This window comes from Mytilus trossulus, chromosome 4 (genome assembly GCF_036588685.1).
Source record: "Mytilus trossulus isolate FHL-02 chromosome 4, PNRI_Mtr1.1.1.hap1, whole genome shotgun sequence".
NCBI lineage: Eukaryota > Metazoa > Mollusca > Bivalvia > Mytilida > Mytilidae > Mytilus > Mytilus trossulus.
In genome coordinates, this window is record NC_086376.1 from 22719263 (window position 1) to 22736851 (window position 17589).

Sequence of the window (17589 nt, forward strand, 5' to 3'; positions counted from 1 at the left end):
GTCAATTGACCATTTCGGTCATGTTGACTTATTTATAGATCCTACTTTGCTGAACATTATTGCTGTTTACAGTTTATCTTTATCTATAATAATATTCAAGATAATAACCAAAAACAGCAAAATTTCCTTAAAATTACCGATTCACGGGCAGCAACCCAACAACAGGTTGTCAGATTCATCTTCCAATTACAGGGCAGATAGATATTGATCTGATAAACAAATTCACCCCAAGTCAGATTGCTCTAAATGCTTTGGTTTTGAGTTATAAGCCAAAAACTGCATTTTACCCCTATGTTCTATTTTTAGCCTTTGTGGCCATCTTGGTTGGTTGACCTGGTCACGCCACACATTTTTTAAACTAGATACCCCAAAGATGATTGTTGCCAACTTTGGATTAATTTGGCCCAGTAGTTTCAGAGGAGAAGATTTTTGTAAAGATAACTAAGATTTACGAAAAAATGGTTAAAAATTGACTATAAAGGGCAATAACTCCTAAACAGGTCAACTGACCATTTCGGTCATGTTGACTTGTTTGTAGATAATACTTTGTTGAACATTATTGCTGTTTACAGTTTATCTCTATCTATAATAATATTCAAGATAAAAACCAAAAACAGCAAAATTTCCTTAAAATTACCAATTCAGGAGCAGCAACCCAACAACCAATTGACTGATTCATCTGAAAATTTCAGGGCAGATAGATCTTGACCTGATAAACATTTTTATCTCATGTCAAATTTCCTCAAAAGGTTTTGGTTTTTAAGTTATATGCCAAAAACTGCATTTTACCCCTATGTTCTATTTTTAGCCGTGGCGGCCATCTTGGTTGGTTGACCAGGTCACGCCACACATTTTTTAAACTAGATACCCCAAAGATGATTGTGGCCAAGTTTGGATTAACTTGGCCCAGTAGTTTCAGAGGAGAAGATTTTTGTAAAAGATTACTTTAATTTACGAAAAATGGTTAAAAATTTACTATAAAGGGCAATAACTCCTAAACGGGTCAACTGACCATTTTGGTCATGTTGACTTATTTGTAGATCTTACTTTGCTGAACATTATTGCTGTTTACAGTTTATCTCTATCTATAATAATATTCAAGATAAAAACCAAAAACAGCAAAATTTCCTTAAAATTACCAATTCAGGGGCAGCAACCCAACAACCGATTGACCGATTCATCTGAAAATTTCAGGGCAGATAGATCTTGACCTGATAAACATATTTACCCCTGTCATATTTGCTCTAAATGCTTTGGTTTTTGAGTTATAAGCCAAAAACTGCATTTTACCCCTATGTTCTATTTTTAGCCCTGGCGGCCATCTTGGTTGGTTGACCGGGTCACGCCACACATTTTTTAAACTAGATACCCCAATGATGATTGTGGCCAAGTTTGGTTTGATTTAGCCCAGTAGTTTCAGAGGAGAAGATGTTTGTAAAAGTTAACGACGACGGACGACGGACGACGGACGCCGGACGCAAAGTGATGGGAAAAGCTCACTTGGCCCTTCGGGCCAGGTGAGCTAATAAAAATTTAATAAAAATAACAAACAGTTCCTTTAAACTATTGGTTCCTACCATCCACAGCAGGTCATTTGATTCAGGCTACCGTACCTGGCTTAAAAATAGAGCTGTTGCCCATCCAATACAGAATCAAAATACAAAGACACAAGCTAATTTGATACAGTTTGCCAAAAGGACATTGAATTTCATTATAAGTGCAATCTAGATAACAATTATCCCATCCCTTTTAAACTTACCTAGTAAAACCTTCAAGACTAGCATCATTACTTTCCTTCAGCGACACAACAAAACTATCACAGTCGCACAAACATTGATATATACATGACGACAATGCTATACTCAAATTTCTCATCGTAAATATAGTGTTTATTGCACTATCCACACCAGGTGGAGCCACTATCTCTATGACAGAATGCAGGAGATCCTGGGACATACACTGTATGTGCTGGATAGGATCTGCTATCACAGTTTTAGAACTAGCAATGGCTGCTGACAGTAAAGGAAGTGTTGTAGGGAATGGCAAGGGAGATAATAACTGCTGCTGTGTTTTCTCTTGTTGTAATTCCTGAAAAATATATTTTGTTATTTTTAATATTGCAAAGATTTTTGGAAATTGAAAATGAGATAATGACTGAAACTACATCTACATTGTTGATAACTCCAATTTTACAGATTACTTGAACAATGACATCATTGATATTTTGAGAACAGATTTTAGATTCCTGCATCATGCATGAGTTATGTAATTTTCTTGACAAGTATAACCTCATTTCTAACATAAACATCTGAGTACATATATATATTTCAATGATAAATTTCATGGAAAGAAATTTTAGAATGTTTAGATCAATGCACTATATTTTAAGTATCTCAAAAGCAGTCATCAACCTTGGAAGATTAAGAAATCAAGTCAAAAATGCTCTTGACAGAGGAAAGATTGTAGGACAAAGCAAGGTAATTTACCTGTTGTCGTGTGCTCTCCTGTAAAATACATTATAACATTCCTAAAGACAGAAGTATTAATATTGTATGAATCAGAAATGAAATAAAAACTCCTCTGTTTTCTACCATTAATTTTTTTTAGTATAATTTCACATAATCCATACCATATGTCCTACAACTCCTACACCTAAAAAGTGAAAGTCATCAAAATGAGGCTCATCTTCTATAAAAATGTGTTGATTGTTGAGTACAGAGATCCCCCACATTCTTTCTTAATCAGAGCAGGAATTCTATTTGAGATGAGGTCAGACCTCTTCTATGGGCGGCTCTTACTAACAGAGTAAAGTCAGTCTGGTCCATGATTGATAAGGGGATAACTCTCACCTGTAATAACAGCAGTAGTTCCATCTGAACTGAGGCCAATCCTCCTCCACCGGCCCCTTGTAACATACAATAACTAGCTAGGGTACGTAACAATTGTTGATGTGTTTTTAACCACTGTTTTCTGTTTGCCATTCTCTCTAACTTGGATTGGAAGTCCATCTTCTCTGCTAAGATAACCTCATGTAATGTTGGTTTGTATGAAGAATCGGATCGTACAGACATAGACCTTGCTGGCCTGGTAGGTACATCTAATGAGGGCTGGTCCTCAAACCCATAGTCTGAAGGACCTGAAATACAAAAAATAAAGTGAAAGATGGTCTTCAATTCCACTGTCCAAGGAACATACTAGAATAAACAAATGCCTCATATGTGGCACAATGACACAACTTATTTGTAGTGCCTTTTTATTGAACAATAGCATTTTTGCAGTGTGGTGATCAAATCTTTTAAATATGTATTCCATTCAGGAACATTAATAAACCTCATAAAAATATAGTGTATATACCAATACACATAATTAACAGCGCCTGGTGATGTTTTATAGCCTTATGATACACATAGTTAATATGGTTTCTACTAACAAAAGCTGGAGATAATGTGTTTAGAGACTACTTATGTCAGTACAACTTTCCTATATTGAGGCTATAAAACATCACCAGGCGCTGTTAACTATATGTGCATTGGTATATTTACTATATTTTTATGCTTTTACATTTTTCTCACTGATACACATAGTTAATATGGCTTCTACTTACGAAAGCTCCATGGAGCTAATGTGTTTAGAGACTACTTATGTCAGTACACCTTTCCTATATTGCCTAACATTAATAAACCTCCTTTATAGAGATTGGACACATATTTAGTGAGAATAAAATGTTTTTTTCCGATAAACATGTTTACCCTGTAGGTATAACACAAATAAACCAGTCACAGCAAATAGGAAGAAAACAAAGAACACACCTTATACTATTGATTACTGAATGAACATGGAAACATAACATAACTTTTGTTCTATATTTCACTGACCTACTTATTGGTAAGGTCTACTCTGGTAAAATTTTAAAGGAAGAATGTGATAAAAGACAGCTCTAGAAAATCGCAACAGCTCATACTGGCTAATAATAAATCATATTATGCATACTTACTTTCTGGTGGTTTTGATGTTACAGGTGATACAATGTCAGCAGCTGTATGATCTTTGTTGCCATAGTTACTAAGAAATTGAAGAACTTCCACTTCTTTTTCAAGCCAGATGTACAACTGAAATCTTAACTGTCCACCATCCACTTCAAAACCAGTTGCTAAAGTCTGCATTTCTTCCATCAGTACTTTAAGACATGCAATAAAAGCATACTGTTGAGCAAAAATATCAATCTTTTGATGACCTTTGGACCCTTGCTCCTTAGAATCCTTCTGCTCCTCTACCACAACAGATGGAACTTCATTTATTACTTTGTCCTCCTCACCATTCTGTTCTTTTAAATCTGACTCTGTATCAGATTCCTCAGAACTAAAACTCAGATCAAATTTCGGTTCCTCCAAGTCAAACTTGAGAGAAGGTGCACCCCAGTCGATAGTATCAGAACTATCAACCTTTTTACTTATTGGTGTACTCCAGTCTACACTACTCTTAGTGTCTTTGTAACCATTGGTAACAGGCTGACCCCAATTAAGACTGTCTGATTTATTAGTTTGTTCACTCTCTTGATTAAAAGGGTCTATTGTTCCTGTTTCTATGGCAGCAGAAGAGGAGACAGGAACAAAATCCCTCAAGGTTTTTGAGGATGCATTCTCTATAACTGGAGGTAGTTTTGATAAGACTTCTAAAGCTAGCAATGGACAGCCGTTTTTATAATGAGTATGAGCAGTTGTGAAAAACAAGCGTCTTTCTAATGGAGTTACTTTATCAACAACTAAAGAACTGTCGTCAAGGACAACAGTCTGTTGTCGAGTAAATCCAGGAATAACGCTTTTTTTTCTCATCTCAGTTCCAGCATTGGCCATTCTCTGTCTAACAAGTAATGGATGAGTTCGTAAATAATTGTAGAAATTAAACACACTTGGAAGAGAATTAACACTATCTGTATCAGTATTACGGAGAATTTTACTTGGTTTTCTTGCATCTTGTAATAAAGTGTTTAGTGAGCCTCTGAAATCTTTCATAGACCATAATGACATACTCCTAAGGAACGGATCAATAAACATTCTATCAATGTCATAATTATGACCATTTTTATCACAACCAAGAATCTGAGTGTAGAGAATTTCTTTAACACTGTCTGGTAACATATCCTCTCCACCATTCAATCGACATATTACTAATGCTAACTGGATGTCATTCAGGTTGTTCACACATACCTAAGTAGAAAAGCATATATTTACATATAACATTTATAACTAGAGGCTCTAAAGAGCCTGTGTCGCTCACCTTGGTCTATGTGAATATTAAACAAAGGAAGCAGATTGAAAATTGACTACAAAGGTCAATAACTCCTACAGGGGTCAATTGACCATTTCGTTCAAGTTGACTTATTTGTAGATCTTACTTTGCTGAACATTATTACTGTTTACAGTTTACCTATATCTATAATAATATTCAATATAATAACCAAAAACAGCAAAATTTCCTTAAAATTACCAATTCAGGGGCCGCAACCCAAAAACAGGTTGTCCAATTCATCTGAAAATTTCAGGGCAGATAGATCTTGACCTGATTAACAATTTTACTTCATGTCAGATTTTCTCTAAATTATTTGGTTTTTGAGTTATAAGCCAAAACAGCATTTTACCCCTATGTTCTATTTTTAGCCGTGGCGGCCATCTTGGTTTGATGGCCAGGTCACCGGACACATTTTTTAAACAAGAAACCCCAAAGATGATTGCGGCCAAGTTTGGATCAATTTGGCACAGCAGTTTCAGAGAAGAAGATTTTAGTAAAAGATATATAAAATTTACGAAAAATGGTTAAAAATTGACTTTAAAGGGCAATAACTCCTAAAGAGGTCAACTGACCATTTTGGTCATGTTGACTTATTTGTAAATCTGACCTTGCTGAACATTATTGCTGTTTACAGTTTACCTATATCTATAATAATATTCAATATAATAACCAAAAACAGCAAAATTTCCTTAAAATTACCAATTCAGGAGCCGCAACCCAAAAACAGGTTGTCCAATTCATCTGAAAAGTTTCAAATAATTTGGCCCAGCAGTTTCAGAGGAGAAGATTTTTCTAAAAGATTACTAAGATTTACGAAAAATGGTTAAAAATTGACTATAAAGGGCAATAACTCCTAAAGTGGTCAACTGATCATTTTGGTCATGTTGACTTATTTGTAGATCTTACTTTGCTGAACATTATTGCTTTTTACAGTTTATCTCTATCTAAAATAATATTCAAGATAATAACCAAAAACAACAAAATTTCCTTAAAATTACCAATTCAGGGGCAGCAACCTAACAACGGAATGTCAGATTCATCTGAAAATTTCAGGGCAGATAGATCTTTACCTGATTAACAATATTACCCCATGTCAGATTTGCCCTAAATGCTTTGGTTTTTGAGTTATAAGCCAAAAACTGCATTTTACCCCTATGTTCTATTTATAGCCATGGCGGCCATCTTGGTTAGTTGGCGGGGTCACCGGACACAATTTTTAAACTAGATACCCCAATGATGATTGTGGCCAAGTTTGGTTAAATTTGGCCTAGTAGTTTCAGAGGAGAAGATTTTTGTAAAAGTTAACGCCGGACGACGCCGGACGACGCCGGACGCCGGACGTCAAGTGATGAGAAAAGCTCACTTGGCCCTTCGGGCCAGGTGAGCTCAAAATATTCTGGGTAAGTTTTGTAAAAACATGCTCTTAAATTTCATTAAAAGATTATTTTTGATCATAACCAGCATGTCTAGTTAAGTTAATGAAAAAATATACATTAAAATAAAAGTATCACATGTACTTTCCGTTTCGTTGTTAAATTTCATAAATAGATTTTTTACCATTAATTTGCCTTCATTTCTAAACGATACAAGCTATGAAACAGTTACCTAAATAATGAATGCAAAAGGCAATTTCGAGGGATAAACTGGTGCATTCACATTTGATTGAAAATTTGAACATAAGGTTTAAAGTGACTTATAGGGTGTAAATTTATTTAACCATGTATTCTTATTATGTAATATTATCTTTGCTACACATGTCACTGTAATAAATGATATACTTACTTACTTACTTACTTACTTATTTATTGATTTTTAAACAGACCAAATTGAATAATACAAAATTGATATTTGTGACTTTTATAACTGAGTTTATTAGGTTATGATTAGAGGCAAAAGTCACCTAAAGAGGGGTCAAACAGATTACTTACGGTATTGCTCTTTTTCATGACTTTCAGCAGGTCAATTTAGAACAAAACAGATCCTTATTTTATTTACATATTATCATTACAAATTCATCAATCAATACAAAACATAATAAAGGGCACATGATTAATATGGTATAAAGCAAAAAATTGCAGGAAATAAACTCAAAGAAAAGTAAACAACTTTTCTCACAGCTTCATTAAAGGGCACCTGCTACTCAAAAGAAAAGCTACTTCTATACAGGTTATGAAACTGACCTCGATAGCATCATTAAGAGAACCCGCTAACAAGAAGAATGCTGCAGCATGGCTAAATCTTTGTTTTCCAAGCAAGTCAAATGCATTTTTTAAAGCTGCTTTTCTCCATCTATCCTGATCAAAGTCTTGTTTGAAGAAATCTACCATCTTCTTGTTACTCAGTGACCTAAAATATTATAAAAGGTTAAACTCTTTATTCATTTTCATTTGCATTACGGAAATATGATATTTCTGTAATGCAAATAATATTATATTATTGGTTCTTGTGGTTGTCAGAAAACCACAAATTAATCTAAATATCTACACTTTACTTCAATTTTCAAGGTTAAAGATTTTTTTCTCCATAGTAGATATTTTAAAGCTTTTGCATAACAGGAATACTGATTGATATTTGAAATTTGATACATAGTGAAAGTTAACTGTCCAGTTCATATCAATTGTACTTTATGAGGAAAGTGTGTGATTGTGCAATTAATAACATGTCCAAGAGGCAGAAAACACCCGTTGAAATAAAAACAAATATATGCATTAACAGAATACAGAGGGTGGTAAAGGGTTATTTTCGTGTGCAACGTTTTCAGCCTTTTTATTTCACGTGTTTTTGTGATTGACGTTTCATTTCTGGTTTTTATCGTGTTTGGTTCGACATGCGTGCCTCGTGTTCTCTTTATTTATTTTCCATGTTACATGTTAGAACTCTTAATTTCTCTTGATTGTCTCCCATTTCATTAAAAAGTAAACCTGGACTAAATTCAAAGTCAGTCCAGAGATTGTTTTAAATTATGTGTTCCCAGAATATTAAAAATTGCTTCAAATTAATTATTATGAATAATATTTTTCTTTCAAATTAGTTGCAACAAAACAGGCAAAATTTGCTCACATGAATTTCACATGAAATTCACATGAAAAAAATTACGTGAGTTTCACCTCCATCTTGCTTATAAATGAAACTCAGGTGAAAATGTTCATGTGAATATGGCGTGAATTGAGATTCACATGAATCTGATGTGAAATTTACTAGAATTTTTTGGATATTTTTCATGATTTTGTCAAATTTGAAAATTTAGATTTTTTATTTTCTATTTTTATAAATTGATGTGAATTTCACATGATTTTTTTTTAAAGTGATTTGCATGTCAAATTCACATGAGTTTCACCTGAGATTCACCAGAAACTCACAAATACTGATTTCACATGAGTTTCCATACAAGCTGGTTTGAGGTGAAATTGATGTGAATAATAAAATTCACCTGAGATTCACATGAACTTAAATTCATGTGAAATTGATGTGAGTGAAATTCACCTGTGTATAGTGGGCACTAAAATGTGACTGCAGGGTCATCATGTCCATTATATAATGACTAGATGATCTCCAAGAATGGCTGATTAATAAATTATTTTACTTTTTCCATTAATCTAATACTCAAAATTGACAACAACACTTCAAATGGTCTGCAATTTTATTTGCTATGGTCTACATGTTTTCCCTGCAAAGCAGGCTTCATCAGGAAAATTATTATACAGAAATTATTTACTGAAGTACTCAAAGTGGTACATAGAATTTTCAATTAATATTTACAATTTTATTTCTCTTGCTTCGTTTTTTATGATTTTTAATTTCCGTGCAAAGTTTATTTGATTTTTATTTCATGTATTTCCGTGTTCATGGCCCCTTTAAAAACCCTCTATATATGCAAACTAATTTGCAGTTACAAATTCAAATGCCATTATATTTTGGTGGTGAAGTGTCATAATTCATTCTTCATAGCCTAAGGATTTAGCTTTATAAAGCACACAGTACTATTTTCCTTTATTTTAAAGCATAAAGTTAGATACCTATATAAGCCCCAGAGGACACTTTTTTTCTTCATGGCTAGATAGTATATTGCTGCATCCATTGGATCCTTGTTGGCTTGGAATGCTGCTTTGGCTACCTGAAAGATGGAATATAAACTATGTAGGAAATTATGCATTGGTCTACATTTAATTAATATTTCTATAACAGATTCATATGCCATGCATTACTTATGCAATTTTGATAGGTATATATATGGTAATTTCAAATACCCATCATATATTTACTGTAACTTGAATATCTAAGGATAACATATCATAAAAAAAATAAAAGCTATATAAACAATCAAATAGTTTCCTACCTTTTCCATTGTTCTTTTTAAAATGTTAATATTATTTATCCACCAACCAGCTCCAAATTCCTTCAGTTCAGCCCATACTGGCTCCCCTTTCTGCATGCTAGGTATATATGACAATAACTCCTACGTAAATATAAAGATTACAATTTAACAGTTTTCAATAGCAGGAACAATGTCTTACAGTTCCGTCAACATATAAAAAAAAGAAAATTATAAATACACTCAAATTCAAAAGATTTCAAAATATAAAGTCAATATACATAATACTGGCTATTTTTTTTGTTATTTTTTAAGGTGTGTGCATGTGTAGAGATGATCTTCACTTGATCATTGTGTGGTCTCCTTGCTTGATTGAATTATTATAATATTAACACAAATTGAAGTCAACTTTCATCTTTATTAAAAAAAAATTCCTTGAGGTATTCAAGTTCAAAGGTGTGTCTTAATGATTCTTTTTTGCAGAGATATTCAAGACAAAAAATGTGCATTGCATGCAAATTCTGAAGAGGAAGATCATTCTAAAAAGTATATCAGGAAATATTTTTCTGTGATAAATTGTGGAAGGGTAACGAATATGCTATTGAGTGATACCTCTGTTGATTCTGAATGGTATGCCCAGACCAGACTAGCTGATCTAAGTCCCTGCTGACGTAGCATGGCTCTCTGTACTGGTGGTAGAGTTCTAATCAGGTAGATATGATGTCTGATAGCCAGAAGAAATCTCAAGCCACAATCATCTATACTCTCTGCTGTTCCTGCTGCCTGTTGATCTACAAAAAAAATTATTAAACATGTCATTTCTTACATGCTTGACCTGTGAAATCACCTCTTCAAGAAATCTTGATTTTCCGTCCTATTCCAAATTTAATCATTTGTGCAGCAGTTTATTATTAGTCCTTGACAACACACTGTGGGTTAGATCAAACATTATAGCTATTTAAAATTTCATAAACATTTATTTCAAATAAGCACAATTTCTGAATTAAGGCTGCAATGATATTCATAAAATAGTATCCTTTTATTGTACCTTAAAAAAAATAAAAACTTTTCTGTATATTAAAAGTTAACATGTGAAATGAGTAAAGTAAATATAAATTTCAGGAAAAAAAAGCAGTATGCAACATTTCAATCATATTTTCTTTAAATTTAGGACCAACTATGTGTGATGAAATGTTTTTATTACTGGAGTGAGTGTTATATTAAATATTCTAGAATGTAGTAAACATTTTTTAGGCACAGTCCGTATTACAACCATAAGAAGCAATACATTTTTTTTAATAGAGTAAGTCTAAAGAGAATTATTTTTGAATGTTGATGCAAATACTTTTTTTTTTTTAATATATTGATTTCATCAATGAGAAGAAAAATATTGGGATTTAGAGAAAAGGATGTGAATTTGAAGTATGTATGACAAACTTTTTTCGAAATGATGTGTGAATGAAAAACATACCAACTATAAAAGAAAACATAATCAAATCATGCAATTGGACAATGTAAGGCTTGATAAGTTTTCTGAGTTAAAGGCAGAAAGAATTTAAAGAAATTTGAGTATGAAGAACACATTCTGAGAAGGGCAAACATGAAAACAAACAAGTAATTTGGAAAATATTTTTGCATTAATTAGTATTTCGATTTAATTCTATTAATCTAGTTTTCCATAAACACTGAAATTTGTTATTACCTGATTTACTTTCAGCCTCAAATCTGTCAGCAAAGTCTGTTTTAGTATGAGCTACTGTATCAGCCAGAGCTAACAGGTACATCTGGTCCAGACTTGTCAGACCGGGTAACTGGGTATGGGTTAAGTGTTGGGTTAATAAACGTGAGTGACCTGCACCAAAGTATGTTGGTTTCTGGTACCCTTGTGAAGATGATGGAATTCTTTTTCTAGTGGCAGTGTTTTCTGGACTGGTTGAGAAAACATCAACATTAAGTTCTTCATCATTTATATTTGTGTCAAACAAATTGGTATAATCTTGGTTGGGTACATTTGTGGAAGGGGCATTAATCATCTCAGCTTGGGCCACAGTGTTATCTTCATCAGCAGCGAGCAATGCATACATAGGAAGAGCTGGGATAGAGGAGATCTCTTTGTAGTCTAACTGTGTCTCTTCCTGAATGACTGGTACCTCAACAGGACTGCCACCACTGACAGAAACTGTCCTTGGTTTGGTTAAACGGTTCTCATCCTGCTCTTCCGAATCAAGGTAACAATCACCTCCAGAAATACACCGCACTAAATGAGACAGAATAGCCTTTACTCGTCTTGTCTTCCCAGAATTCAATAGTTCCATGAGTAATTTAGGATGGTATTGTGGTAAAACAGGATTAGCAATACGATATGCTTCAAATAAACCAAATTCTTGTATCACAGAGAGGCTAGTAGTACTTTCACTTTTAGATTTACTCAAATTAAATTTGGATAGGTTTGCATCAGAACTTTTACGAGACAGATTGTTAAGATGTTTAAAACTTGGCATGGAATAAGATGGCTTCAGCTTAGCAACTGATTTTGAAGATTGTAGACTATTTAGACTATAGACGGTCAAACTAGCATCATCAAGTGTCCTCTTATCAAAATCAGCTTCACTCACATCCGTATTCTTAGCCGAATTCCTCCATTGGGAATACACATGCATTTCATTGTCCATGCCCACAACCAGAATTCCTCCTCTTACCCAGGATAAATGCATAGGCAGGGGAGGTAATCCATCTGCTGTTGTTAGTTCTATTGATCGTAACTTCATCCATTGAATATCTTCGTGTATATTAGTAATCATTATAGACTTGGATTTTACAAAGTTCTGACGTCGATAAGAGGCATCCATGAATCCGTGACTAGATTTTACTCCACCCTCTTGTTTCTTTTCTCTTTGTTTAGCTTTCTGACATGATTGAACTATATCATTTGACACTTGTCCATACATGAGAATTTTAGACCCCACCCCCACTGTTAGTATATGTGACCCATCTTCAGTTGAGACCCAGTCTAACTGTACAAGTTGTTTCTGTTGTAGGATACCATGGTTATCACATTGTGCTGATAATGTTTTTTTAACACTAAATATAGTACTCATGCTAGGGACATGTGTTAAACGATTCATGTTAACAAGTGAAGCAGACGGGGACATCCCTTTGTTCTTGTCCTCTTCCGTTATTTCAAGAGTGGTTGAAGGAGGACTGTTTGGAGTATAGATACAGTCTAAATCTATTTCAGGGTTATTTTCTGGTACATTAATGTTTTTAAGTTCTATTGTATCTTCTAAAAGCCATTCTGATCCACCTACAAAATATAATATCTAGATTGTATTTGAAAACTAGTGACACTTCTTCAAATCAAATTTAATTTGCTCTCTCAATTCTGTCAATTCAGAAGTTTTTAGAAATGGTATCATATACATCTATACCTATTTGAGGTCTCGGTGGCCAAGTGTTCTAAGTTGTTTATATAATGTATAACTAGCCTGTTAATGCTGAGATTGGGAATTCAAACCCTGCAAATGACTCCAATATCAATTGACTATGATCGTCAGTTTTACTGTCAAAGGATGATGATTTTCTCTGAATATCATCATGTGTATTTACCATATATATTATCTTGATTTTATCTCTTTTCATTTCAATAACCTCTATTTCTTTGATTTTTGTATTCGAAAACATCTCAATAATACATATTCTAAAAAGGATTAATTTCAACATTAAAATTATCATTTGAAAAGTACATGCATGTAATAGATGGCATAGTTTTTTTGCCATCTATGCTTCTGTAACAAATATGTAACTGCAGGAAAATGTTACCTGTGGATTCACATTCATATATTGCCACATACAAGTTGACCATTTTTCCTTTGGACTTATCAGTCTTGGTTTTGACACTTCCCATTCTGTAGGCTATAGCCAATCTACCACTGTAGGCACAGCTTACAGCTATTGGTTTGCCTGATATAAATATAAAAAATTAAAATTAAATACTGTTAGTTGTACATGCATGTCAAATAAAAACACATATGGTTTTCTGTTCAAAGTATAGACTGCCTAGCCGTATTTGACACAACTTACAGAATTTTGTGTTATTAATGCTCTGTATGGCATGGCTTTTCAACTGTTTTGATTTGAGTGCCACTGGTGAGTCTTATGAAGACAAAACTAACATCTTGCATACCTTCTTATACTCATGGAATCTAAAGAGATCTTAGAACATGGCAACAGATAGATTTATTCCATGGCCATTTAGTGTGTGATCAGGAGATTTGTTAAACAATACAGTTATGTAGCTTTGCTTTGTATATTATTAACAGCTTGTCTAATGCAACTCTTTAATTTGATAATTGTAAAACACCAAAAACATTAGATTGTATCATTTAATTAGGGCTTTATCAATTAATTTAAAAACTTATAAAAAAACAACACATTACCTGGTATATATACTGCACTTGAGTCATCAGCCTGGGTCATCATTTTCCATTCACACCAATCATAGCTGATATCTGTAACCTCTGACCTTGTGAAGGTAGAAATGGATGGTTTCTTGGAAATGCAAAATTCTTCCATTGTATATTCAAAGCTTACAGTACTCATATTCAGTTCACTGTGACTGGTATGAGACAAACTTTGTCCAGAATATACTGGCTCTATTGTAGTTAAATCACACCTCCAAAATCGAAGAGTTCCATCTGAACATGCTGTTACTAAGAGATATGGAGCTAAGCATGCTGGGTAAATTGAAGCTGAACTAAGGTGTCCTGCTGCTATTTCTGCAGAGACAATATCCACATCATCTGGTAATGGTAGCTTCTGTGTGTACACCTACAAATAAACAGAAATCTAAAATTTTGCCAATATTCACTTTAATAGTTAGATGGTTCAGAATTAAAAGGAATATAAATATATAGATGAATAATTTTATTGTTTAACTCAAAAAAGATAATACAATTACTATCCTTTTATTGGTTGCATATTTTGTTTTGGTAGTTTATAACCAATCACAATGTTTTGATGTATGCATTAGAAAAGAAAATATCCAGAATGATGTAAAATTAAATTTTATTTAACACTTTAATATATATTTATAGAGTTTTAAATTACATTTATGTCAGTGTTATACTTTTTATTTTTAATCACTTTCAGAATCTTCATTTTGAATTTTAGAAATATCCAAAATATACTCCAGTCCAGAATTCATCCATATATGTATTGCAAAGACCCCTGTGAATTGATCAGTGAAAGAGAAAGGTGCATTTTCTGAAGATATAATTCACAGTTCCATAACATACTGCAAACCTGGTAATGTTTCATGCTGTGTTATATTTTGATTTTTTTTAATTCAAGGCTTATGCCTTAAATTAACCTCAACACCAATTATTTTTGAAATGCAAAAAGATTGAATTTCTGGTTGCTAGTTTTTAACAACTTCAGGAAAAAGTTGATGAATTTAAATTACAAGTCTGTGTTTACAGTTATGGAATAATTAGAATATTTTTAAAAAAATTGTCACATTTTAAGACTATCACACCAAGGACAGTAACTATAGAAAACTAAAGAGGTTCTTACCTTTGCTGTTGAGAAACACAATTTGACAACAGCCATGGGCTTAGATGAAAAGTGTTCTGGAGTGGAACTTCTGGATGGTGGATTAGAACCATCATCATCCACATAACTATAATCTGGTACATAACTCCTTTTGGGATCACCACCTGCTAAGTAAAGACACGATATGATTTAGCAAAGAGTATTGCCATATTATATTGAAGTCATATGATACAAGTGACTGTTGAAAAATAAAGATAATCCAATTCTAGAACCATCGCATGCATATATCATAAACTAAGTCTTCTGTGCATGATTTTTTCATTTTTTATGCATCCATTTTTTATAATCGTCAAAAAAATATTTCACTCAGTCAGTGTTGTTATGAAAATATGGCAGTTTATCAATGGTCATGCTTTGAAGACAAAGTTTACCGATGTTAACTTTGTAAACAATCACCAAAGAAGCATGGATATTCAGACAAACATGTGTAGAACATGTAAAATAAGATATATATTATTTTGAGCAATGTTTACATGTGTTGACTTTCTCAGACAATTTGGTTTTCCTTTTGCACTTGTGTAATTTGCAATCACCAGATTTGTATAAGAAAGGTCACATTGAGATCATTATGAGATAAAACATGTTGGCGATTTGTTGGCTGGAAGAAACAATTCAGAAAAAGTAAATTTCTTCTTAATTTGGACAAATTAATGAATTTTCTTCAGAAAAAAAGTCCATGTACATAAGTTTTAAAATGAGTCATTTAGATTTTAGTGGAGAGAACCTGCCACATTAAGGGTTCTAGATAAAAATCTGAGTGTTGACAGGACAGTGATACTATTTAAGACACTCAGTGAACAAGGTAATTATTACCATGGTTACCACCTTTTGAATATTTTTGCTGAAAAATTACTACATTTTAAATTGGGGACAAACATAACAGCCATGATAGCAGGTGCACAACTTCAATGTATGTGCAATCATTTGTGAAGGTTCAAAGACCTTAATTGAAAACTGTAGAAGAATTTCATAACACTTAGTTGTTATCATATTTTGTAAATTTTGATTAAAATTACTTAAATCCCATTTAAATTTACAAAACAATTCAATATAACAGGTGCCCAACTTCAATATATGTGTACTCTTACTCCATAAGAGGAGTTACATAAATAAGGCACCCACTTTTCCAAGCATACCTTCCATTTTCACAAAATTGCCATACTATATAATGGTTTTATTTATGGATTTTAAATTTCAAACCGACCATCTATATCACTCTTTCTGTCTAACTAAATAGAAATGAATACTGTATATGTTTCCTACCAACCTTCTGTAGAATTTTGTGCTTCTAGTTGAGAAGAAATGGTTATTTTCCACATATGAAGTGTTGATCCATGGTTTACTTCATCTTTTTGAAGAACCACCAAATAAAAGTTCTCAGAGAAATTTCCAGAATTACTGAGATCCACAATAGCTTCCAAATTACCAATTGAACCACTTGGTGATCCTGTCAATAACTGCTCTTGAAAGACATGTAAAAGTTGGGTTTTCTGCCAGTTCTGAAAGCATAAATCAATTTTAAACAGATACCAGATTTAAGTCAATATGTTTAGTCAAATAATGTAAATAAAAGATTTTCACGAATGTTTCTTTTTTTTGCAAATTTCACTAGGTAAAAAATTAATATAACTCGTTGCATTCAAAGTGGACAAGAAAGAGTAAAATGCAAAATAAAGTATCTGTGAAGATAAGTTAGTTTACTGTTGTCATATGGACTTAGTTTTTCGGACCACTATTGAATTTTCTCACATAATAAAACCAAAGTGCTTGTTAGCAGAAAATGTTAAAGATTTCTTTGATTTGACAGTGGGAACTAAAAAATAACATTGCATTGTATTAAATACTGGACAGCAATACTGTGAATTTGAGATAATGTTTTGGTCCATATGATTTCTGGGTCCATCCACACCTTTTATGACTTACCTGTTTTGCATCAGCTAGAGGTTCTAGTTCTATAATACATCCTGGTCTGGCTGAAGATTGAAGACTTATGATGTTAAACATTTCCCCGGGGGCCCTCTGAGGTTCTATACTGTAACCTGAGCTGGTATTACTAGAAAAACTCATCCCTGGCTGAAATAAAAAGAGTTATGCATATATGCCTAGAGTAAATATGCATTTTGTTAAAAATCTAAATTCATGTACAAGTTTACCCATAAAACAGCGTATTTATTGAATTGTGCATGTGTCTCCATTCATCATGTTCATACAGAGTTTTGTTTGTTGTTTTTGATGTAATTATGGAAAGTGCAAAAAAGTGCCAAAATTGTTCATTTGAAGTCAAATGTGTATTGTTATGAGCTAGAACTACATCTGAACTAAAATTATAGTATTTTTTAAATTATCACCACTAAAGTGTTTTGGCACTATACAATGAG

General features: G+C 33.0%; 1 protein-coding gene across 1 annotated transcript in view; it reads right to left on the reverse strand.

Moving 5' to 3' along the window:
• Positions 1 to 17589, reverse strand: part of LOC134714896 (dmX-like protein 2) — a 102197-nt gene that overhangs the window by 51277 nt on the left and 33331 nt on the right. Inside the window, exons 17-30 of the mRNA XM_063576592.1 lie at positions 17135 to 17284; positions 16479 to 16710; positions 15173 to 15315; positions 14038 to 14428; positions 13421 to 13561; positions 11304 to 12905; positions 10214 to 10392; positions 9626 to 9745; positions 9306 to 9403; positions 7470 to 7635; positions 3995 to 5207; positions 2850 to 3136; positions 2487 to 2504; positions 1760 to 2088 (exon numbers count right to left, since the gene is read on the reverse strand). Of these exons, the coding sequence (XP_063432662.1) occupies positions 1760 to 2088; positions 2487 to 2504; positions 2850 to 3136; positions 3995 to 5207; positions 7470 to 7635; positions 9306 to 9403; positions 9626 to 9745; positions 10214 to 10392; positions 11304 to 12905; positions 13421 to 13561; positions 14038 to 14428; positions 15173 to 15315; positions 16479 to 16710; positions 17135 to 17284 (5069 nt within the window). The remainder of the gene's footprint in view (positions 1 to 1759; positions 2089 to 2486; positions 2505 to 2849; positions 3137 to 3994; positions 5208 to 7469; positions 7636 to 9305; positions 9404 to 9625; positions 9746 to 10213; positions 10393 to 11303; positions 12906 to 13420; positions 13562 to 14037; positions 14429 to 15172; positions 15316 to 16478; positions 16711 to 17134; positions 17285 to 17589) is intronic.